The following is a 26,151-nucleotide window of genomic DNA, read 5'->3' on the forward strand; positions in this document are numbered from 1 at the left end:
CTAGTTTAGGTAGCAATACTACAGCAGCAGACGGAATTTTTTTCCATGTATCCAGACAGCAATTCCTTTTTTCTTGAGTCCTCAAATATGCCTGCCAAAAACAGTAAGAAGGAAATGACTTTGTACTTTATAGACAAATTACAGTCCAGAAATATATTTTCAACTTAAAATCATAAAATTTCAGAGCTTGAAAGAACTTTGGAAATCATCAAATCCAACTAATTTTATACATGAGAAAACAGAGACCCTCTTTCTTAGTAACCATATAAAACTTTAACTCTCTCTCCACCATTTTCCAAAAGAGAAATAGTCAGAAGAGACAGTCAGCTTCACACTGTTCTCCCTGGACAAAACTTATTTGCTTCTCTGGGCCTGAAGTTGTATTGAGATTTCTGACATAAGACAAATGGCCATTCGAATATTAATCCTTTACATTTACACACTGTTCACCACTTTCAAAGACTTCCACATTCATATCTCATTTAATAAACCCTCCAGTGAAGCTGGATATTTAAACTCTAAAAAGCAAGTGCTACAGTTGAAGCAAAGTGTTGCTTGGTGGAATCTAATCATTAATTTTTCAAGCAAAACACAACGCATCAAAGGAAATGTACTAGTCAGAAAAGAAAAAGATTTACAGAATTTTCTATACATGCTGAAATTTCAATAATATGATACAAAATGTTTTCTGGCATTAGAAAATCCTAGTTGTAGTTTGTCTGAACTTTGACAGTTAATTTCCTTATGACCTCTCTGTGCCTCAGTTTTCTATCCTATAAAATGAGGATAATACTTGTTTCCATCATAATGAGGTAGAGTCACAATGAAAGTGTTTTGTAAAATGTTATATAAGAATGATCTATTAATTCCCATATGGACTTCTGCTTCTAGAAACACAGAAAATGAGGTTATCATGACTTTTTAACTTAGTGTTTAAATATGGATTATCATGGTCCATGTAACATTAGAATTGTATAGAACCTTAAATATTATCCAGTCCAATCCTTTTATTTTAAAATGGGAAAATGATTATCTTAAGGTCACGCAGTAAGTTGGATATATGCTTTAATCAAATTACCTTTTTCTATTTCCTGAGATAAAATGATTTGAACACACATACCTGAATAGTAAATCACAGCATAGGCTGAAGAAAATGGTAACCAGGATCATCTTTGAACTTGCAAAGGAAAAAAAGTCCATATTATATATTTACTAAGTTAATGTTATACTGCAGTAAATTCATTTTGCTTCAGCAAAAGCCAAGACTTTTCTTAGTGGAGTGCAAGGGCTGTAAGAAAAAGGCCTTTCTGATTTCATTGGCAATGAAAATGAGGCTTTCTATTGCTTCTGGTAAAGGGGCTCTCAACAAATGAACTTTTTTCCTTAGTATTTTTAAGCTATTTCTTTGCATTTGACTTTGTGTTTTTAAAAATAATATTATGAGATGGGAATCTATAGGCATCACCTGCCTACCAAGAAGTTCATGACAAAAAAAGGTTTTAGGATCAAATATAAGATGTTTAGCCTTTAATACTTCTTCTTGGTCCCAATCTACCTTTCTAACCCTGTTATGTATTATTGTCCTTTCTTTCATTACATTCCACCTCTTAAAAAGAGTCTGCATCTCTATAAAAACATTTTTTTTTCCTCCAGGAGTTAAAATAATCTTCTCTATGCCTTGAATACCTTCCCTTTTCACCTTTGCTTTTCAGAAATCCTTTTTTCCTTTAAAATTATGGTGAAGAGTCCTTTTACATGAGTCCTTTCTTGATCTCTGTGGATGTTCATGTCTTTCCCAAAAAATATTAATTTCTATTTATCTTGTATGCATTTTGTATCTGTCTAGGACACAGGAAATGCTTACTAAATGATTGTACACCACAGCTTCTGATTTCTAAATTATATATGTAGATACATAGTTATACTATACTATACATACTATAGATAGTATATATGTAGATACATAACTCTTTAACTGCAAAGCAGTTTATATATATCATCTCATTTAGGCCTCACAAAACCCATGAGAGAGGCTAAAACTACTTGGATCCTCCCAGCTCTAGAGGTATGATTCTATGAGTTTCAGAAAGATGAAGTCACATATCTATAGTGTGATGGCTGAGAGGATTTGAACCCAGCTCTTCCTGGTCCCAATTAGAGCCTGTTCTCTTCACTGTGACACTGATTTTGCTTTTTATACAATTTATTTGACATCTGATCAGCTGTGCTCAGATCCTATGCTTCTCTTCATAATTTTTTCTTGCTGAGCTAGGACCATAGAATATTAGCTAGAAGAGTCCTTAGAGACCATCTTTTCTAACCCCTTCCTTTGTAGGTAGGGAAACAGAAGCCCACAAATGTTAAGTGACTTGCTCAGGATTACAGAGGTAATAAATGACAGATAATGTATTTTGAACCCAGGTCCTCTGCCCTAGGTTCCAAAGGTAGTAGAGTTCTAAGTAAGTAGCAGAGCTTGAATTTGATTCTAGGTCTTTGATGCTGCCCACAACAAAAACAAAGCGGGGCAGTTTGGTAGACAGTGGAGAGAACACTTGGCCTAGAGTCGGGTGGACTTGAATTCAAATTTGGCCTCAGACTGGACAAGTTACTTAACCCTGTTTGCCTTAGTTCCTCATCTGTAAAATGAACTGAAAAAAAAAAAAAATGACAAAAAACCCCACTTCCATCTTTGTCAAGAAAACCCTGACTGGGATCATGAAGCCTATGATTCAACTGAAATGACTGAACAACAATAACAAATACAAAGCAATGAGAGAAAACTTGGAGAGGAAGAGAGAAAAATAGCTTCCTGGAGGATGTAGCACCTAAACCAAAAGAATTAGTATAAAATTGTGAAAGGTCTTACATGCCAGACTGGAGAGTTTGAATTATATTTTGGGATCATTATGAAACCACTGCTCCCTATTTAAGCTTGGGAGTGTCATGGTAACATGTGTGCCTTAAGAAAATCAGTTTAGCGGATGCCTGGAGGAATACAGGGAAAGCAGAGACTCATTTAAAGTCCAGGCTTTAGGAGAGGAGAGTGGAGAGTAGAGAGAAAGGGACAGACTGGCAAGAAAGTCATAAAGAATCTCTAAGACTCAGCAACTGATTGAATACGGGAGTGGTAGTCTTGAGAAAAATTGCCTTCCTTGCCTCCACTTCCAGCCTGTCCTGAAGTCTTAGATAAAATTTCACCTTATAAGAGGCATTTTCCTATTCCCTTAAGGCCTTTTTAAAATTTATTATCTCCAATTTATCTTGTCTATCCACAGCAGATTTTCTGCTATCTTCCCTACTACAGGGTGAGCTTGAGCATAATGCGGATTGTCTTTTTGCCTACTTTGCATCTCTAGCCCTTGGTACAGTGTCTGGCACATAGTAGGTGCTTGAGAAGTGCTTATCAACTTGAAGGGAAGGAGATGGACAGGAACTATGATTGCAGGGAGGTGACACTGTAGGAGATCTCGGTGTGTTTGTGTGAGGGAGCCGGCAGTCAGATTTCAGGGGTGGAAAAATGGCCAATGAGGAAGTCGAGGTGACGAGCGTAAAAGACTCCCAAATCCGGGAATGGGGGAGGGGCTGGCCTCCAGGGGCTTAAAGACTAATAGAAAAAAAAAAAGCCTCGGATTCCCCTATTAAAGAATTCCGTTTCCTCCCCTGGCCCACCTTGTCTTTTCCCTTAGCATTTAACACCTTTTTTTTTTCTCCAGGAGTTAAAATGTGTGGGTTAATTCTAAATCACAGACGTTCGATGGCTCCCCACCGCCCCAAACCTCTGGAGGCTCGCTCTGGGCACTGCGGCTTCGAAGCTAGCTCCAGTGACGCTTCCGAAAAGGGTTATGGGAGACGCCTGTCATCCTCAAGAATGCGCTTGCGCCGACGTGCCCCGCAACAAGGGGGTGGGGAATGGCGCGCGTGCGCCTGGGGTAGTGAGCTTGCGCCTGCGCGGGCGAGGACACGGCCCTTGGCGGAGGAGCGAGTCTCTGTTGCCGGAGCCTTTGGGGTAGGAGAAGCGGTACGACGGGGTGGGAAGATTGCGTGGTAGAAGTCGCTGTCACTCCTTGACCTCGTGACGTGGACCATTGGGCCCCTTCCTGCCCCCTGCTAGGCAGGCGGGCAGTCCTTTTTTCCCGTTCTCTTTATCCTAGTGGCCTGGGTCTGCACACATCTTCCTGCGGACCCCCTGGCGCGCCCGGGCACGTCCCTGTGCTGCCAGACCCTGTGTGGGTTTGAGAAGTGTGGGCGTTGGAGAATAGGGGAAGGGTCAGGGGGTTAAGTTGGTGCTCTGAAGCGCCGCATTCGGAAAATGGAACCCGGTACGACCCCGGAATATGGCCTGTCAGCCGGTCCTCTCGGTGTGCATGGGTGCTGTCACTGGCAGCCGCAGGGGTCCTGTGTTCCCGGTGTGAGGAGGCTGTTGAGAGGCTTTGGGGCCTGTCAGAGACTCACTGGCACGCCCTGCTTCCAGGGAGCTTGAGGCTAACTTGTATGTTTGGGGAACTGTCTTCCACTACCCCCGTTTTTGCTCACTGTACATCATGCTTTGTAAGGTATAAGCAGAAGACTCGGATCACCGGGCTAAATGCCTCTTCTCCGATCCCTTTCTTTCTACTCTATGTGTCATGTCTTTCATTGATCATTGATTTGACAGATGTGCTCCTGTGCCTTATTGATCAGCCCGAGAGGGTTATAGAGATGTCCCTGCACCCGGGGAATGTGGGGGAGAGTGGGAGTGGGAAGGGCTTACTGAATAATAGTGGGTACCCGAAGAATGAGATGACATATACAAAGAATACCCAGCCTGACTTCAATAAGGTTAAGTGTCCAAAGGCCTGTGGTGTTTAAGGAAAGTTTTCCTGAAGGGGTAGAATTTCAACAGGTTTAAGGGAATATAGAGGCATGCAAAATTTATATTAAAAGTCTTTTCTCTTTCTTGTCCTTTCTCCCACTAGTCTTTTTCTTATGTCATTTGTATGCCCTCTCCCAATTTTGCTTCCTTTCTTCCTCCCTACCTCCCTCCTTTCTTCTCTCCCTTCCTGTCCTTCTTTCCTCCTTCCTCCCTCTTTCCTCACCTTCCTCCCTCTCTCCCTCCTTTCTTCCTTCCCTCTTTCCTTTCTTCCTTCATTACTTCCTCTGCCTTCTTGATGTGTCCTTAGACCTAGAGTTAAGGAAGGTTCCCTAATAACCAGAATTAAATTGTATGTCTCTTTACTGTTCTTCCAATACATTAGGAGCTACCTGGATCTGGGCCTTGGCTTTTGGGAAGAGGTAGCATTTGCTAGAAAATTCAATGTTTCTTTTACTCTCCCTCCTCACTTTATTTTCTTTTTGTATGTATGTGTGTATTGTATCATCAGATTTCAGCCTTATAGGAGAGAGTCATCTTTCTTGTAATCTCTATAGAATGGCAGAGTGCTTTGTATATAGCAGTATAAGAAATGCTAGTTGAATGTAAAGGACTACTTGCCATCTGGGGGAGGGGGTGGAGGGAGGGAGGGGAAAAATCGGAACAGAAGTATGTGCAAGGGATAATGCTGTAAAAAATTACCCTGGCATGGGTTCTATCAATAAAAAGTTATTAAAAAAAAAAAAAAGAAATGCTAGTTGAATTTAATTTCAACAAATAATTCAAATCTCCATTATATTCATAATTTGATACTTCAAAGTGAGTGCATTTTTAAAAAATATTTTTAATACATATTGCTTTATGAAACATGTTGGGAGAGAAAAATCAGAGCAAAAGGGAAAAACCATGGGAGAGATTAAAAAAAAAAAAAAAACAGAAAAAAAGAAGTGAACAAAGCATTGATTTACATTCAGTCTCCAGAGTTCTTTTTCCAGATGCAGACAGCAATTTCTGTCCAAAATCTATTGGAATTGCTTTGGATCACTAAACTGCTGAGAAGAACTAAGTCTTTCATAGTTGATCATCACACATGCTGATATTATATTCAGTCATACACATAAATATTTCTCCTTTTCTTAAAAAAAATGTCAGCCACTCAGTTAATGAACATTTATTTATTAAGTATCTGCTATGTACCAGGCACTGTGCTTAGTGCTGGAAATGCAAAGAAATTCAAAAGACTGTTCTTGAGCTCACAATCTAATAGGGAAACAACATGCAAACAGTTATATAGAAACAAGCTACATACAGGTTAAATAGGAAATAATCAACAGAGAGAAGACATTAGAATGAAGAGGGATTGGGACAGGCATCCTGGACAGGTGAGATTTTAGCTGGTACTTAAAGGAAGTCACAGAAGCTAGGAGATAGAAATGAGAGGAGAAAGAATTTTAGTTTTGGGCTATAATTAATTAAAATACTTGGAGCTGAGAGGTGAAATGGCTTGTTTATGAAACAATAAGAAAGCTATGTGTCAGTGTAAAGAAATATGTGTGTGTGTGTGTGTGTGTCTATTTTGGAGGGGATGTGTGTGGAGAAGATCAGTGGATTATAAAGTGTAAGAAAAAAAGGGTGTGTGTGTGTGTGTGTGTGTGTCTGTGTAATTATAGCTTTTTATTGACAAAACATTACACATGGGTAATTTTTCAACATTAACCTTTGCAAAAACTTCTGTTCCAATTCCCCCCCCCCCTCCTTCCCTTCACCCCCTCTCCTAGATGGCAGGTAGTTCCATACATGTTAAATATGTTTAAATATGTTAAATATAATATATGGGAAAAGTGTTCCAAATCACTATTGAACAGAGAAATGCACATTAAGACAACTCTGAGATACCACTACACACCTGTCAGATTGGCTAAGATGACAGGAAAAAATAATGATGAATGTTGGAGGGGATGTGGGAAAACTGGGACATTGATGCATTGTTGGTGGAGTTGTGAATGAATCCAACCATTCTGGAGAGCAATCTGGAATTATGCCCAAAAAGTTATCAAACTGTGCATACCCTTTGATCCAGCAGTGTTACTACTGGGCTTATATCCCAAAGAAATACTACAGAAGGGAAAGGGACCTGTATGTGCCAAAATGTTTGTGGCAGCCTTGTTTGTAGTGGCTAGAAACTGGAAATTGAATAGATGCCCATCAATTGGAGAATGGTTGGGTAAATTGTGGTATATGAATGTTATGGAATATTATTGTTCTGTAAGAAATGACCAGCATGATGAATACAGAGAGGCTTGGAGAGACCTACATGGACTGATGCTAAGTGAAATGAGCAGAACAAGGAGATCATTATATACTTCAACAACAATACTGTATGAAGATGTATTCTGATGGAAGTGGATTTCTTTGACAAAGAGATCTAACTCAATTTCAGTTGATCAATGATGGACAGAAAGAGCTAACCCAAAGAAAGAACACTGGGAAATGAATGTAAACTATTTGCATTTTTGTTTTTTCTTCCTGTGTTATTTTTACCTTCTGAATCCAATTCTCCCTGTGCAACAAGAGAACTATTCGGTTCTACATACATATATTGTATCTAGAATATACTGCAACATATTTAACATATATAGGATTGCTTGCCAGTGGGTAGAGGGAGGGAGGGGAAAATCAGAACAGAAGTGAGTGCAAGGGATAATGTTGTAAAAAATTACCCTCGCATGGGTTCTGTCAATAAAAAGTTATTATAAAATTAAATTAAATTAAAAAAAGAGAAAGTAATCAGAAAAAATAAACTAAAAAAAAATATGTATACATATTTATACAGTTGTCTTGCTACACAAGAAAAATCAGATTTAGAAAGAAGGTAAAAATAACCTGGGAAGAAAAACAAAAATGCAAGCAAACATTAACAGAAAGAGTGGAAATGCTATGTTGTGGTCCATACTCATTTCCCAGTGTTCTTTTGCTGGATGTAGCTGGTTCTGTTCATTACTGATCGATTGGAACTGAATTGGATCCTCTCATTGTAGAAGAGAGCCACTTCCATTAGAATTGATCTTCATATAGTATTGTTGTTGAATTGTATAATGATCTCCTGGTTCTGCTCATTTCACTTAGCATCAGTTCATGTAAATATCTCCAAGCCTCTCTGTAATCATCTTGCCGGTCATTTCTTACAGAACAATAATATTCCACAACATTCATATACCACAATTTACCCAGCCATTCTCCAATTGATGGGCATCCATTCATTTTCCAGCATCTAGCCACTACAAAAAGGGCTGCCACAAACATTTTTGCACATATAGGTCCAAAAAGGATATATACTTGAGAGCAGGAAGAGCAATCGGTTATGAAAGGCTTTGAACATCAACAGGGAATTAATTTTATATTTAATTATGGAAATGATAAAGAGCCACTGGAGTGTAATGCAGTGACATGATTGGATTTGGTCATTAGGAAAGTTAATTTGGCAGCTAAATAGAATATAGGTTGTAGTAGGGAGAAACGTGGCAGGTTAGCAAGTCAACAGGTTATTATAATAGGGTAGGTGTAGTATAAGGGAGGCTTACATCAGGATGGTAACAGTAGCAGAGAAAAGAGGTTTTATTCTGGAGATGCTGCAAAAATAAATTGACAGGCTTTGGATTTAATATGGCTAAGAGATAATAACAATGGAAGATGAGAATTGGGTTGAGAGCCTGAGGGACTGAGAGGATGATGGAGTCCTCATGATAATCAGAAAGTTTGGAAAGGAGAAAGGTTTAGATGAATTCAGATTTGGATGTGTTTGAGTTTAAGATATTAGGGCAGGATAAGTAGATTTGAAAATCATCAGCATAGATGATTAAATCCATGGGAGCTGTTAAGATCATTAAGTGACATATATAAGGAGGAAAAGAGAAGATGGCTAGAACAGAGCCCTCTGAGACATCCATAGTTAACAGGCTCTCCTGGATCCTGAGGATTCAGCAATAGAGACTGAGAAGAAATGGTTTGATTATTAGGAAAAGAACCAGGAGGGAGCAGTGTCCTGAAAACCTAGAAAGCGACTAGCAAGGAGAGCCTGTGTCAAAGGCAACAGCGAAGTCAAGAAGAATGAATTTTGAGAAAAGGCCAGTGGGTTGTCTATTAAGACATTGTTGTGCCTTTTAAGTTAGCACTTAAATTCAATGTTTTTGAGCCAAGTTTTGTTGCTATGTGAAGGTATCGATGCTAAAGAAATTTGCTAATTTAATTCAGTTAACTCAGTTCAACAAACAGTAATTTAATATGTGCCCTTATACTGTTTTGGTTTCTGGAGCTATAAAGATAAAAATAACCCAATTTTCCTTTGAGTTTTGTTTTAACATTTGTTTAATAAGGCAACTAGATCAGTTTAGTGACTTTAGGTGTGTATTTCCAAATTGCTTTCCAGAATGACCAGTTTTACTGGTCACTAACAGGATGTTAATATGCCTACCTTTTCACATCTCTAACATTTTCCATTTTTGTCATCTTTGCCAATCTGATGAGTGTGAAATAGAATTTTTAAATTATTTTAATTTACATTTTCCTTATGATTAGTGATTTGTATAGTGATTTCTTATAATTAATGATTTTTCATTTGATTGTTTGCCTTTCTTCTTTTGACAAATGCCCATTTATATCCTTTGACTATCAGGAATGGCTCTTGTTCATGTATATTCATATTTATTTCCTTGATTTTGCATAACAGATCTTTATCATCAACTATTTTCTTCCACGCGTTTCCCTTCCATGTTTAACTGCATTGATTTTGTTTCTACAAAAATTTTTTCATTTTTATATAATCCTAATTGTTTTGTCCACTGTGATCCTCTATATTCCATTTTTGGTCAAGAATTCTTCCCCTGTCCATAGTTGTAAAAGGTATCTTCTTTTCTGCCTTTCTAGTTTATTTTATATCAAGGTCTTAACAATCCATTTGGAGCTTATTGTAGTATATGGTATGAAATGTTAATCCAAACCAGATTTTTGCCAGCCTGCTTTCCAGTTGTAGTTTTGTTGTTAGTGCTAATTGTAACATTCCATTGGCAGTACCTGTGTTTGGAAACATATATTGCTTCTATGAAGACTCTGCCTCCCCCTCAAGCTTCTATCCTTGTTTGAAAAGAATGGCATAAAGTGACAAAACTTCTCAGTTTCGCTGTTTTGTTTCCTACAGATGCTGAAGTACTCTCCATAATTAACCAAGCTTTTTTCACTACTATGAAGATTTTAGATTATCACCTGAATTCCAAGTAGGTACATACTCTGCTTTAGAAGTTCATGTTGAAAAACAAGAAATTCTTCAAAACTGTGAATTTTTACAGAGGGATGCCTAAAAGATTGTATTTAACTAAAGAGACCAGACTGAAGAGAAATGTTTTAAACTACTGTGGAAAGCAAAGAAATATATTTTGCTCTCATTAAAACATAGATATACATACTGTGAAAGTGTCCTGGTGGAATAAGCAGAGGCACAAAAAAAAAAAAAAAAAAAAAAAGACAAATCCTAGTTTTAAATAGATTTATACTTACAATTTTGCTCAAATTCTCCTCTATGCATGGATATACTGCTTCTCCTCTGGATATCAATCTGAATGTGTTAAAGAAAAAAACCAGTTGATGGATGAGTCGGATGATGATTTTAATGAGCTATGCTCCAAACTTCTTCGGAGAGTGAGGAAGAAAGGGGCCAAAGAAGGCCTAGGAGAAACAAGGACTCAGAAGGAGGCTAGTAGCATTCAAACAAAAAGCAAATTGAAAAGGACCAAGCTTTCAACTAAGACCAAAGTCAGCCATGACTCCACAGAAAAGAAAACGGAGCTGGGCAAGAGAGGTCTGGCACCAGGGAATGAAGGAAAATATGAAGACCCTTCCCATCAAAGTAGAGTGGCTCCCACTTCAAAAAGAGAGGAAGATGTGCTTGCAGCTGCTCAAAAAGAGTCTGTGCCACAACCAAGTCAACCAAAAAACTGGACAGGTAGCCAAATTAAATTTCTGGGTTTTTTTCCTCTCTGATTTTAACATTTAATTTTTCCACTTACATATAAAAATAATCCTAATATTTGTTTTTTGTTTTTTTAAATGTTGAATTCCAAATTATTTTTCTTATTCCCTCCTCCTCATCCCCATTGAGAAGGCAAGCAATTTCATATAGATTATATATTGGAGTCATGAAAAACACATTTTTTTATGTTATAAAAGAAAACAGACCAAAAAATAAAAGTAAAAAAAATATGCTTTGATATGCATTCATATGCCCATCAGTTCTTCCTCTAGAGATGATTTTTCATCATCATTTTTTCAGAATTATCTTAGATCTTTATATTGCTGATGATAGCTACATCATTCACAGTTGATCATTATATAATATTGCTGTTACTGTGTACAGTGTGCTTTGGTTCTGCTTCCTTCTGTTGTCACCAGTTTTTGTATTTCCAGGCTTTTCTGAAAGTATCCTGCTCATCATTTCTTTCTTTCTTTCTTTCTTTCTTTTTTTTTTGGTAATTTTAAAAAATTTTATTTTCAACTTAAAAACAAAAAGACAAAAAAGAAAACATTTCCATGTACACAGTACAACATAAAAAGAGTATTCAATATAAAACTGAATTTCCATTTCACATTGTTTACTTTTTTTGAAAAACATATGCACTGTACATTGTTTTCAAAACTACTCTGCTTTTCTCTACTTTCAAAGTTTTTTTTTGGTTCTTTGTTGTATACTTTTTATTTTTTTCCCTTTCTCCTTCTCTCATAACACTACCCTAGAGAAGTCTACCATTGAACACAAATGTGTCTCTGTGTATATGCATATATAAATGTGTGTATGTGCACAAAACCATACTGTGCATATTTCTGTTTATCATGTGAATAACATTTTCCTTCATAAGTCTTTTGTAGTTGATTTAAGTATTTATAATAATCAAAATGATTTAGTCATTCATAATTGTTCTTAGAACAATATCGCTGTTACTCTACACAACATTCTCTTGGTTCTGATTATTTCACTCCTCATTATTTCATACAAGCCTTTCCATGTTTTTCTAAACTCAACCAGCTTATCATTTCTCATAGGACAGTCGTGTGATATCATAATCATATACCACAACTTATTTAGCCATTCTCCAGTTGATAGGTATCCCCTCAATTTCCAGTTCTTTGCCATCACAAAGAGAGCTGCTATTCTTTTCCTTTTTCCCTGAACTTCTTGAGAAATAGACCCAATGGTGATATTTCTGGATCAAAGGATATACAAAGTTTTATAGTTCTTTGGGCATAATTCTACTTCAAAATGATTGGATTAGTTCACAGATCCACTAATAGTGAGTTAATATTCCATTTTTTTCATATCCCCTCCAACATTTGTCATTTTCCCCTTCTATCATTTTAATTAATCTGGTAGGTATAAGATACTTATCTTGAAGTTGTTTTAATTTGCATTTTTCAAATAATGATTTAGAGAATTTTTAAATTTGACTACATGTAATTTTGTTTCTTCATCAAAAAACTGCATATTCATATCCTTTGACCATTTATCATTTGGGGAGTAACTCATATTCTTGTAGATTTGACAGAGTTCTTCATATAATTGAGAAATAAGATCTTTATTTGAGAAATTGTCTATAAAAATTTTCTCCCAATTTTCTGTTTTCCTTCTAATCTTTGGCTATATTGGTTCTAATTGTAAAAAATTTTTTCAATGTAATGTAATTGATCCATTTTATACCTTACAATGCTGTCTGTCTCTTGTCTATTCATAAATTGTTCTTCTATCCATAAGTTTGATAAGTAACATTTTCCATGATATTCTAATTTTCTTATATGTATTCATTTTGACCTTATCATGGTAAATGGTGTAAAATATTGTTCTATGCCCAATTTCTGCCACAGTGGTTTCTAGCTTTCTCAACAATTTTTTTTTTTTTTTTACCAAATAATGAATTCTTATCTCAAAAGCTTAAAATTTTACATTTTTCAAACACAAATTGGCTATAATCATTTGCTACTGGATATTGTATATCTATCTGTTCTACTTATCTACCTTTCCTAGCCATATATCTTCGATAATTATTGTTTTATTGAATAACAAAATCTGGTACTGCATTTTCCTTTTTTTCATTAATTGCTCATTATTTCTTATACCACAATAGTATCATCACAGTCATGAAACACAATTTGTTTAGCCATTCTCCAGTTGATGGACATCCCTTCAGTTTTTAATTTTTTGTCACCACAAAAAGAACTGTTATAAATATTTTGTACATATATATCCTTTTCCCTTTTTTCCCCCATTTTTTTGGGCATAAACTAATAGTAGTATTGCTGGGTCAAAACATGTGCACAGTTTTATAGTCCTTTGGGCATAGTTCTTAATTGTTAAATGGTTGGATCAGTTCACAACTCCACCAACAATGCATTAGTGCTCCATTTTTCTATGTCCCCTCCCTCATTTATCATCTTCCTTTTCTTTCATATTAGCCAATCTGATAAGTATAAGGTAGTGCTTTAGGAAACTCCTGTTTTTTTAACATTGCATTCAAAGTACTATAACTTTAATTACTACTGCTAATAATGTTGCTTCATATAAATTTTATCTTTGAGAATCTTCTTGTTCTAGACTTTCTGCTGCTGTTGTAATATTATATTCAAAAATGTCACATCTACTTGGAAGTTATGTATTTATGAAGATAAGCTTTTTTTTTTTTTAACATAACGTCTCTAATTTATTTTCAAATAGTGTAGTACAACAATATATTTAGGCTAGAGGAAGTGTTTCTACCATGTCAAATGAATGTTTCCAGGACATCATGTTTTTTAGAAATCCCTAAACATCCCCCTTATTCTTGATTTTGACTTTATATATCTTCCCATTCTGTAATTTTTCTCTTATCATGATGCCTTTGGTATCCAGGCATGTGTACACATGTAATCATATATAACTAGGAAATTAGAGTTGTAGCATTCTTAGAATAGAGCACAAGGAGTAAAGGCCTCTAACCTTTATTGTTCTTAGATAAGTGTCTGTTTTTTTGTTTGTTTGTTTGTTTTTACTGCTGTTGTTTTTTTAACTTCTCATATATTAATGTCATGAAGTTTAGGTAGTGTCATGATATAGTTTGCCATCTGTGGAGGAAAGGAACTCTAGAAATGAAAAGGCTTTGTTAATATCAATACAGTCTTTGAGTAAATCTTCAAATCCTTTGACAATAAAAATCCTATTCAGACTTAAGAATCAGAGAATATGTCAGTGAAGACCATTATTTAAAACAGACTGTTTCATCTTGTATTTTAGAATAGGATTGTATTACTTTGCATAAGGTGAATGGATTTTAGATATTTTTTCCTTTGTCAGTAGGTGTTCCAGAGGACTCTTCTCAATCAGCATCACACTCTTTGAGTGCTCTGTTACCAAGTGTCTCCAAACCTCGGACAGCAGAGCTGGTGTTGCAAAAAATGCAGCAGTTCAAGAGAGCAGATCCAGAGAGATTGAAACATGCTCCTGAAGGTTGTTCAGTAGAAAGTATATTTAAAGAAAATGTCCCAAAATCCATTCAGGAAGAGGATACACTGAATAATGGTAAGGTATCTTTTGGAAAGAGCCAAGAGGTTATAACTAGGAAATAGGAAGTAGGATTCCTAACATTATTTCTCAAGCTCTTTGAGCAAGTCTTCATTCTTCTTTACATCCTAGGCAGTGTGAATCCATTCACAGAATACAAAGGGGAACTACAAAGAGAAATTGCTGAATTGATGTATACATCATACAGAAGATGTCCTTGGCTACTAGACATCAATCATATTTTTTTGTCTTTTAAATAAGGGAAGAACTTCAGCATTTGCCCAAGTAGATTCAAAGTTCTGTTCTTTGTGACTGAGATGTAAACATTTTATAATATTAAAGTTTGAGATTCAAGGGAAAAAAGTAGATTTGGAGAAAAGTTACCTCCCTCTCAGCAACCCAGTAAATATGGTATCTGATGGATTACCTTTCAGCCAAAATAGGGAAAATAAAAGCAAGTGCTTTAGTTGTCATATTTTTGCCCTCACTAAATTCTTGGCAGGCCTTAGAAAATTGGAACCTTAATATTCAATAGCCAAGTTTCCTAGTGATTTGGTTTGGTGTATATAGATTCTTTTCTACTTGAAGATACTCACTGGCCTATCATTTGATAATATTTGAAGTGAGAGGGAGCCATTTAGCATTTTTTTCTTCAGTTTTTTTTTTTTTTTAGTTATATCAAATTTATTTTTAGCTTGCACACACATCCCTCCTCCTTAATAATTATAGTAATCTTTGTCAGTATATCCATCATTTTTACATCTTTAATACCATACTTTTGTACTAAGAGGAGGGTAATATGTTTCCTCTTCTTTAAGTTGGGACCAAGATTGAGCTATTTATTATTTTGTGAAATATCTTATCTAACTCATAAGAAATTTAGTCAGTGAACTTAATGTTGGATTCTAATGTTCTTCAGTGAGTATTCTGACCAATGAAGAAAATTTTTTTTCTTTTTCCTCCAGGAAAATCTTTTAGAAATGAAAGGTTGGACTAAATTATTTCCAAGGTCCCTCCTGCTTTATTATGCCATGATTTTAAAACATAAATTTCCAGGAAGAAATTTTCCCTTTAAGAAGATTTATGTTTTTTCTCCCCTAGGAAACATGCCAGGGCTTTCTCTGACAGAGAGTGATGCAGCTCTGGCTTTGGCTTTGCAGCAGGAATTTGGTCAGGAGACCCCCCAGAATTCAGAGAGTCTGGAACAGGAAGGTTTGTTTTTTTGCCAGATTTGTCAGAAAGATCTCTCAGCCATGAATGCCACTCGAAGGGAACAACATGTTAACAGGTTAGTCCAGCTTATATTGTTGCATCGCTAGGTCACCATCTAGTTTAATGATCACATCAGTGTTGTTTAGAATTAAAATGAGTTTTTTGCTATGATGTTAATCTTAGAAGTTTTATAATAATAATTATTGTACTTTTTTGCTGAAAAGAATAAAAACATCAATGATTGAAACTCTGCTTTCCCTTTCCCAACCTTTTCCTCACATACTTGCTGTGTGCTTCTTAATCCAAAGGACTTAATCCAAAAATACTAATTGTGCAGAAACTATAACTAGGCACATATTTTCTATGCTGTTTGTTGTGAAATGTTTTCATGACTAATTGACCCATGGCGTATGTAAATCGTTGGCATAATATACCATTTTATAAAGGAATTTTTTATTTGGGATTTTCTTCTGTAGATGCTTAGATGAGTCAGAGAAGTCATTGGAACCTGCCTCTATTACACCTAAGATCCCAGAGTGCCCAATCTGCGGCAAGCCATTCACTACTTCAAAAAGCAGAAATAGTCATTTGAAACAGTGTGCGGTTAAGATGGAAGTGTCTCCTCAGCAACTGGTCCAGGCGGTCAGAATGCAGACATTTCAATCCAATGAGTGCTTCCCATCAGCATCAAGGTGAGTCAGAGGAATAGTGAAGAAGTTCAGTATTGCAGTGATGTTGTCCTTTGTTTTTTTACAACTGGAAGTGTGGTTTGTTATTTTATAGGCTTTTCATATTTTTTGAGAAACCAACCAACCAAACACCCTATCCCTTCCCTCCTTCTCCTGTTAAAGTATTAAGTTGATAGATAATTCCTACTGAAGAGTAAAGGAATTGAGGAGAGGATAAGTTTTGTTCATAATAAGCAAATAGCATATTATAGATTTTCTTTCTCTTGAGGATTTTGATATTAGAATAATCATTTATCTGGAATGGTTTAATGGTGGCCCTTTGTAAAGGTATGATAGGCACTCTTATGAGAATTTCTCTAATTATATAGTTGTCTGTAAATTACAAATAATTCATGGGGTTTTCAGCTTTATCTGTTAAAATAAAAAGTTTACCATCAACAGAAACAACCATTCTTTCACATCTATTAATACTAGGCAAATTATCAAAATCACAGAGCAACCAGATGTGTCAATAACTCCCAAGCTCTTCAGTTTTAAATAGAATTTTGGAACCGTTTAAAAAGATATTTGCATGAATTAAATGCTTTATTGCTAGCATAGTATAGTTTGATTACAGTTAGGAAAATAAGTTCTGTTTTCTGGAGTAGGGGGCCACTAAACCTGAGAACAGGGTAAGGGTTTCTCCCTATTGTATCCTGTTTATCATTAGGTCTCAGTGGTTAATATAGCTAAATCTTCCTAGAATTATTTTTATTTGAGAATTTTTTCCTGTGAAAGGTCAAACAAAAATCAGGGAAAATTGGTTGTAGGGGATAAGGAACCAAAGGCACTTGACCTTTTCTATCCACCAATATATTGGTATTGATAAAAATGATGTCTAGCCCCTGCCAACACCAATAAAGAATGATTTTTTTAAGAAGCAGGTTTGAATGGGCTTGCCTATATTGCTCATTTTAGTTTTTATCTAAGTCATCCTTTTATTTAATAAGAGAACACCTAAACTGTCTCACAGATAAAAATGTCCCATTTTTTAAAATACAAAAAAGAATAAAAAGTGTGTGTGTGTGTGTGTGTGTGTGTGTGTGTGTGTGTGTGTAATGCTTCATTATCAATTAAAAAAACTATTAATTTTCATGTCTTTGAAGGAACATTATACTTTTTATTGTATATTCCAGTAAGGGTACAGTTATTTGTTGTTATTACTTAATCATTTTAGTTATGTCTGATTCTTTGTGACCTCTTTTAGAGTTCTCTTGGCAAAGATGCTAGAGTGGTTTGCCATTTCCTTCTCCAACTCATTTTATAGATGAAGAAACCAAGGCAAACTGGATTAAGTGACTTGCCCAGGGTCACACAATTAGAAAGTATGTCCAAGGTCATATTTTAACTCAAGAGGATGAATTTTCCTGACTTCAGGCTTGATATTTTATCCTCTATGCCATCTAGTTGGTAGTTATATACTCTGGAGAAGAATTCCACAGCTATAGATTGCATTTTATATATAGGTTATAGTTTCTTAGCCTATTTGCTTCCTTCTGCATCTTTCAACAGGGTAATTTTTGAATAGGACACCCAAAATAAGTAGGCAGGGAGTTTCCAGGTCACCTTTGACGTTTCTGATTGGCTTAGAGGATTTTCATTGGATTTAGGGTACATAGAACTTCCCCAGGATCTTTCAAGGTGATCCAGGGGATTTTTGAAAGTCACCCCAGACTCCAGAGATATAGACCAGAGACTCTCTCATCCACCCAATCTAGAGAGCTCAAAAACATTCACATCAGCCATACAGAATGCTTAATGACTAATTCATTGTAGTGAAAGTGGTTTTGGGATTTGACACCCCCAAAACAATTCTAAATTCTAAACCTCTTCAGTCAGAAAATCCCATGAATTATGCTCCAATGTTACTAAGTTTAGGTATAGGGAGTACTAGCTTGAAAGCTTTAAATCCAGTTATTTAAAATAATTTTTTAAATTTTATATTTTATTCTGAACTTAAACACCAAAAAAAGAGTTTTTCTATGTATGTATCACAACATATAAGGAAGACTCTGTTTTTAACTGAATCTTCATCTCTTATTTCATATTTTCAGAAGTTAAAAAACGTATACTTCTACTTGTCACTTTTGAATGTTTCCTAATCATTTGTGCTTACGTCTGAACTATGCATTTAAAAAAAATGTTTCAGTGATCCTCTTTTTTTTTTAGGCTTTACTGATACAGCCCCTCCCTATTATTAACAAAAAGAAAGAAATGAAAAAAAAGTAAAAATATGCCTTTGCACCTTGTGGTTATCACTTCTCCTTTTGTCTGTTTCAGTCAGATAAGAATAATACTTATACCCATTCCTGCACTCTTTCCTCTAAGTGTGCACATTGGTTTTATCTCCCATCATAATTAAGGGAAATTACCAAGTTCTACTGTCTTGCTCTTCTTTTCTGTACTAGTGCATTCCTTCTTTACCCTCCCATTTCCCCTCCCCCCCCCTTCAGAGGCTCAAAACAGAACCATTCCACCTCCTTAGTTTTCTCATTTAACTTCCTCATTACCTTTTGAAGATATTAAAGTCTGAATAGTTGCTTATGTCTTATTCAGCTATTAGAATATTAGTATTACATCATCATACACCTTCTTCCAATTGTTCAGTTAAATTCCCCTTTCTTAGTTTCTCTGAACTTTTTGTTTGTATTTCAAAGTTCCAAAGTCTTCTATTTCATTAAAGGTCCATTTCCCCCCTTTAAGATTATTCTTGATTTTACAAGATAAATTATTTCTTGACTTTGTTATTCTCAGCAATACAATGGTCCAAAATTACTCTGAAGGACTTATGCTGAAAAATACTATTTAAACTTGGGAAAAGAACTGATTCTGTCTGAATTGTTTGTTTTTATTTTGTTTTGTTTTTTTGTTGTTTTTTTTTTACTTTATTTTTCTTAAGTGTTTTTTTGGGGGGAATCTAAGCTTTCTTTTGCAGAATGAATTTTATGGATATGTTTTGCATAATTTCACATGTACCTTCTTGGGGGGGAAGGAGGAAGGGAGAAGATCTAGAATTCAGAGTTTTAAAAACAAATATTAAAATTGTTTTACATGTAATTAGGAAAAACAAAATATATTTTTTAAATGGTAAATTATTTTTGGTTATAAAGCTACATCTTTTCCCTTTTGGAATTCACATATTCTAAGATTTCCTCTAGTTCTCAGTAATCTTGACTTGGTCCATAGTACTTATACTCCTTTCTGTATAGAAGTCTAAATTTTGTTTTGCAGAGGTTTTGTCTAGAGTTTTGTGGAAATTGTAAATTTTAGCTATCATATTCTTGAACCTTTTCCTTTTGATGTTTCTTTCAGGAAGTAATCTTTGGATTCTTTTTTCACTTTGCCTATATGATAGCAGAGATATGATACCTAGTCTTTTTTATTTATTTATTTTTAAATAATGGCTTTCAGGAAGTCTGATGATTTTTAAATTCTCTCCTTGACCTATTTTCCAAGTCATTTGTTTTTGATATCAGATATATTATGCTGTCCTTTTTTTTAATCTTTTAATTTTGTTCTAACATTTCTTTGTATGTGGAGTAATTGATTTCTGTTTGATCTCTTCTAGTTTTCAGGGAGTCCTTTTCTTAGGAAAGGGCCACTTTTTCTTTTAACCTGCTTATTTCCTTTTAATTCTTTCTTCCAAAGCTTTAATTTCATTTTTTGATCTTTTGCTTCATTTCCTCTAAGTATTCATATAATTCTTGGGACAACCATTTTTTCTTTTGCATCTTATGTCCACAATAGTGTTTTATACTGTTTTGTGTTTTGTTTTCTTGTTTAAATGAACACTCTAGCTTTAGTTCTTGAATTGGGGCTTTGTACTGTAGCCAGACTTCAGTCTCTGCTGTACTTGTCGAAGAATGATTGCCCTTTGTTTTAGAGTTGCCCTTGGTCTGGGTTCCTGTGCCTACCTATACTCCCTGAATTAAACCTTCCTAAATCTTTGAGGTTCCAAGGACTAGATTTTCATCACCTTTTATAGCATCTCAGGGCACACTCTTACGAACCTGTGAGCCCCTGAGTCTGAGGCTCCTCATGGTAAGTTGGGGAGAAGAAAAAAGGTGGGCACATTCATTATCTTGAAACTTTTTGACAATTCTAGACACTGAGACTTTCTTGGGAGCCCTCAAGTCTTGTTATCTTTGGACATAGAGCCATACATTCTATGTTTGTCTTATTGATTTGGTGGTTGATTTTCTGAGAGAGGAAGGCTCAGACTAATTTTTTTTTTTTTGCAAAGTTCTGGAATAAAAGAAATTATCTTATATTTTTTGGTTATTATTTGATCTGATGAAAAATTTTGGATTTTGGCAGGAAGTCTATAATACAGTTATTCGAAGTAATTTTCATTGGGCCTGGGAGGGTATTAAGTACATCTGCATGCAGAAAGGAATCCTTTCTTACTTATCCATGAAGGAGTTCTCCAAAGAAGCATCAGAATTTTCTGTAGAGCATAATTGATTGAATATAGGAAAAGCAAGAATTGGGCTGTTATGTGTATCTATAATTCTAAACTGAAATCTAGATATGATCACATCTCATTTGATATAGAATTACTATAAATCATCCTTAACTGTGTTTATTCAAAAGGTAGGCTGATATTCTCCCACTGATAAATGGTCAAAGACAAAGAACAGGCAGTTTTCAAAAGAAAAAAATCCAAGCTATCAATATCTATATGGAAAAAATGTCCTAAATCACTTATAATTAGAGAAATGCACACTTAAATCAACTCTGAAAGTCCATCTCACACTCATCATATTGGCAAAGTTGAGCAAGAAGGAAAATGACAAATGTTGGAAGGGCTGTGAGAAAAGTCTCACTAATTAATAATTAATTAGATTTTTATTAGTAGAACTCTGGATTGGTTCAGCTTGATATCTTTGATGCATTGATACTAATGGATATCAAAACCCAAATATATCAGAGAAAGGAAAGAGACCCAAATATGTAAAAATATTAACAGCACCTCTTTCTGTAATGGCAAAAGTCTAGAAATTGATGGGGATGTCCATCAATTAGGAAATGGCAAAACAAATTGTAGTTTTGGAATGTAATGGAATTATCATTATGCTGCTTTTTTTTTTTTTTAACAACAACAACAACAAAAAGATGAAAGTGATGATTTCAAAGAAGCCTGGAAATACTTGGATAAAGTGATACACAATGAAGTGATGAAATCCAGGAAAACAATTAGACAATAACAACAACTTTGATAGATTTAACTCTGATCTTTATAATGACCAATCACTTTTCCACAGGTCTGATTAGGTAATGGACTCAAGGTGCAGAATAAGATATTTTTTAGACTTGATGAGGGTAGAAGTTTGTTTTGCTTGATTATGCATATTTGTTGGAAAGTTTGTTTGGGTTTTGTTTTTTTTTCACCCCTCCAAGTTTATAGTGGGGAAAGGGAAAAGGAAAAGAAATGTTAGTTGAAAAAAAGAAAATTTTAAAAAAACCTGGGTTGAGACCAGTAACCTTAAACATAGAATATTCTTTACTAACATAAAATGTTTACTTAGTGTTAAGAAATATCATTTTTCTTTTCCTTGAGATTTTAGAATCTTGGGCAAAGTGGGAGTATAAAAAAAGTAATAGTACAGCAAAAACATGTTTCAGATGTTGTTTAAAGAATTAAATAAAACAATTCAATTTTTGTTGTTGTCAAACAACAGTTACTGTTTTGACATTTGACTTCTTTTCCCTAAAAGAATAGGCTTTGCTGCCTTCTAAAATTTGGATTAAATTTTATCAAATAGTTCATTTACTCTAATCCTTATTACCTCTTCTTTTATGGCTCATTGTTTTCAGCAAGCCAACTGGTGAATCAAAGAGAAAAGGGTCAACCAAGGAAAAGAAACCACAAAAAAGGCGGAAGATATCCAGGACAGAGGCTGTGTCAGAAGATCTGCTTGTTGCAATGGCAATGTCCCATTCTCTGATGGAGGAATCAAATGCTGTGACAAACGATAATCTTGGAAATGTGGTTCCAAACAACATAAGGCCAGGAGCAGGTACATGGGAGTAGTGCTACATTGACACATAAAAGACTCTAGGTCTTTTTTCATTTCATTTATTCAGAATTTGTTGCTGTACAGGTTTCAGTGTCAGTAGATTCATTTCATTACTGATCCAAATTATTTTCTGTTTATCTTTAGAGAAGAAAGGTCGCAAAAGAAAACTTGTTTCCCCCCCTCCATTGTTAGTTCAAGATTCAAAGACTTACCTTCAACAGATACAGGATCGAGTTGCTATTCTACTCACAGAGGAATTAGAGTTATCTAGCACTCCAACACTTCCACTGAGCAAAATTTTGAAAGAAGAGATGGGCAAAGCACATTGGTGTCTGCTGCAGCCTGAGGAGCAACAAGGCATTCTGTGGAAGGGCAGCTCCTTGACAGGAGCTTGGCCTCTGGAATCTTTTTATGCTAAAGGATTAGATCCTCCTATTTTACCTTGGAAACCTCCAAAGGTGAGATTTTTTTCCCCATGACCACACCTTCTTGAGATGTTTGGATAGAATTAACAGGTGCAGAGTTCTACAGGGGATCAGGACATTGCTTCTGGCTCTGCCACTGACTGGAAGTTGGAATCAAACACTTTATTTTAGTAATCAGATTTTTTTATTTATAAAGTGCTTATTTTATAGAATAAGGACTTATAAGATGAGTTTGACTCTTGTTCCTGTCCCAATTACAGATAAAATGACTATATGTATAATTCCAGTTAACATATGTATATAATGACCTAACATTAATTGGTATATGATACCAGTAAAAAAAGATACAAAAATTTTCAAGAACAAACATAAATAGGATAGTAAATAGATTGATACTTGAGAGTTAAGACACTGAGACTCAAAAGATTTACTTAGATGATTGCTGACCTGTTTATCTCACAGATAATCAACAGGTTAACATTTTAAAAGGGTTCTGAAGTGAGTAGGGTTTATGATATATTAATGACCTTATTTTGAAATGACAGTTAGAATTACTTTGTAGTACCAAAAGAAGTAAGTATATGAGATTTCATTTCCCTCCTTCCTCAATCTTGATTTCTTCCAAGTAGGTATGCCTTGGATTTTCTAAATCAATATCACTGCAAATATGTGGCCTAACTATATCTTCCTTTCAGGAATGTTCTTGGATATAAGTTTGATAATCATTAGAAATAATCCTTTATGGAATAAGAAAGATGAACAGGAGTTCCCTGAAAGTCCTTTCAAAATCCGGAGCCCTATGACCCAGGGGTCATTTAAATTTGTTTTGTTCTTTTCAGGTGTTTTCCCTATAACTAAATCCCTATCTAAGGACATTAGGACATATCATTATTGTGGCTTACTTAACCCTAGGCCCCTGTTATACTAAGAATAAAAAGCTTTGTGATTAAAATCTAATCACAGAAGGAAAGGAAGGTGAGAAACCAAAAAAGAAAAATAAAATCTAAGGAATAAAGCATTAATCATCTTCTCTTCTCACTTATTAGCTTCTTAAAAGAAGTTAGAGTATAGTAAAAAGCTTCCTGAAGTTGGAATCTAAAGACTTTAGTCTTGGCCCTATTCACTAATTGTATAATTGGGGAAAAGTCATTTAACCTCTCTTGAGCTTCAGCTTCCTCATGCATAAAATAAGAATGCTTGTATCACATAGCTCACAGGATAAATTTGGTAAATTTTAAAGTTCTGTATAAATAAAAGCTGATGTTTAGATAGTTGGTGTTAGAGATGGTAGATTCAAAAGAAACTAAGTTCAGATCTTCCCTTGATACCTAATACCTATAAAGTCTTCCTTTTGTAAATTACCTCCCTACAACTCAGTTTTCTTAGCTATAGAATAAGGATGATACTTATGGTACCTATCTTTTACATCCTGTTCCATATAGCTGCTCATCCAACATCAGTGGATATAATAATGTAATTGGATTGGGTTTTGGTTTATTTTAGAATTCAGAAAAGGGGCCTATGCTTCCATTAATGGCATTTAGCCAATCCAAACCAGATGTGCAAGAGCTGCCTGCTTTCAGTGATTCTACTTCTGAAGGTTTTAACTTAAAAACTCCAGAAGAGCTTAATTCCAGGAGGCAGTCACTTTCCTGTAGCCAAAAAGACCATCAGACTCTGCAGGTCCTTTTAGATCTGGCAGGAGAAGGGCTAACTCTCACCCAGTGGAGCAACAGTGCTGAAACTCATTCCAGAAGTCTATCAGGTAAGATACTTGGAGTTAATTCATTTTCCACAGCCTTCCAGAGAAATGTATTATTCATTTGACTTTGGCCTATGGAGATGATTTCATTTATTGAGTTCTAAACTACTTTAAAATTTTAGGTGTGTTATACTTACATACAAGAGGAATTTAGTTTTTGTAGTTGCTTGAGTTTTAACCTCACAGTTAAATATGAAATGAACAATTGTGGCTATGCTTACAACCTGGAGGACAAAACAAAATAAAACATTTTCCAAGGTTAAATAATAATTTAGAATGGTTTTAGTGATTTTTCTAAAAGTATACTTGCTTGTTGGAGGGCAGGTTGTCAAAAATGGCTTATGAGATGTTCATTTTTTTTTTTTTTCGTAGTAAGAAAATCTCATCCATGAGGAAATGTGATATAGCAAAGAGAGCACTGATTTTAGAATCAAATTTCAGCTCTGCTGTTGGCTAACCTCTTTTGGGCAAACCATAAAACCTCTAAGTGTCTTAGTTTCTCCTTCATTAAGATGGGAGAAATCATGTGTACATTGAAAACTTCATAAAGTAGTTATAATGGTCAAATGACACTTTATGTAAAGCAGTTTTTTAAAAATGAATTTTTGTTGATAGGTTTATTTTTGTGTCACCTAAATTTCCCCCTCTATCTTTTCTATTTCTCTCTCCCAGAAAGCCATCCCATATAACATAATTTTTTTCATTTTTGTGATTTTAAAAATCAAGTGAATAAGTAGTCTGATCTTTATAAGCACCCAAGGCTTTCCCAGTCTTATTTCAGCTTAGGATGGTTTCTGTGTGTGTTAGTATTTGATTTTGCTATTTTTTCTTGCTTAGAATGTGATTTTTCTTTTCATCTGCACTTCCATAAGGGAAAGATCTGGAGTCCTGTGATCTTCCATTGACTGGATTTGTCTTGTCATCCAAAGAGAAGAAATACCAGAGAAGCAGCAATTCTGCAGTAAGGATTTATTTTTCAAAGTGTTATACTTCTTTTTTGCTGTTCTTAATTTGTAAAATTATGAACTAGAAAATGACCAAATGATATATAAAGAAGACCAAAAAAAGAGTGATGTAAATGAAACTGTAAATCTCTTACATACAGTACCTTTTTAGTAAGTGCCTTAGATGCTTAGTACTTGTAAGACCCTAGGCAAAAGTCACTTAATTACTCCCAATCTCAGCTCTCTAGTATATAAAATGGGGTTAATAATAGTACCTTCCTTATAGAATTACTTTGATGATCAAATGAGAGAATTTGTCAAATATTTTTTTAAAATCTTAAACTGCTACATTAATACAATGTATGGTTGTTTTTAGTTTAACATTTTCCTTGGTTTATCCTGGTTACTGTTAGCTACAGTTGCTTCATGTGTATGGTAAAACGAGCTTACTAAATTAGTTTACATTTATTCTCTTGATGCTATTTAAAGAACAGATGTTCTTAAGCTGTTGTGTTATGGATGCCATTTCAGAATGATGTTTTTTAAATGCATAAAATAGAATTTATAAGATTTTACAAAGGAAACCAAATATAATTCAGTTATCAACATTTTTAAAAAAAATTGTAGATCCCCCAGA

At 34.9% G+C, this 26,151-nt stretch overlaps 1 protein-coding gene across 3 annotated transcripts in view; it reads left to right on the forward strand.

Moving 5' to 3' along the window:
- Nucleotides 1–3,909: 3,909 nt before the first annotated feature.
- The window catches only part of SLX4 (SLX4 structure-specific endonuclease subunit), a 49,302-nt gene continuing 27,060 nt past the window's right edge, over nt 3,910–26,151 (forward strand). The window contains exons 1-9 of one of the 3 annotated variants that reach the window (XM_051967733.1): nt 3,910–4,006; nt 10,044–10,844; nt 14,217–14,441; nt 15,525–15,711; nt 16,112–16,327; nt 22,181–22,383; nt 22,528–22,841; nt 24,312–24,573; nt 25,443–25,531. In XM_051967733.1, the coding sequence (XP_051823693.1) occupies nt 10,487–10,844; nt 14,217–14,441; nt 15,525–15,711; nt 16,112–16,327; nt 22,181–22,383; nt 22,528–22,841; nt 24,312–24,573; nt 25,443–25,531 (1,854 nt within the window). In that variant the 5' untranslated portion in view covers nt 3,910–4,006; nt 10,044–10,486. Of the gene's footprint in view, nt 4,019–10,043; nt 10,845–14,216; nt 14,442–15,524; nt 15,712–16,111; nt 16,328–22,180; nt 22,384–22,527; nt 22,842–24,311; nt 24,574–25,442; nt 25,532–26,151 lie in introns of all 3 variants that reach the window. The other 2 variants (XM_051967735.1, XM_051967734.1) reach the window with 2 other exon arrangements.

Source organism: Antechinus flavipes, chromosome 1 (genome assembly GCF_016432865.1).
Source record: "Antechinus flavipes isolate AdamAnt ecotype Samford, QLD, Australia chromosome 1, AdamAnt_v2, whole genome shotgun sequence".
In the NCBI taxonomy this organism is placed as follows: Eukaryota; Metazoa; Chordata; class Mammalia; order Dasyuromorphia; family Dasyuridae; genus Antechinus; species Antechinus flavipes.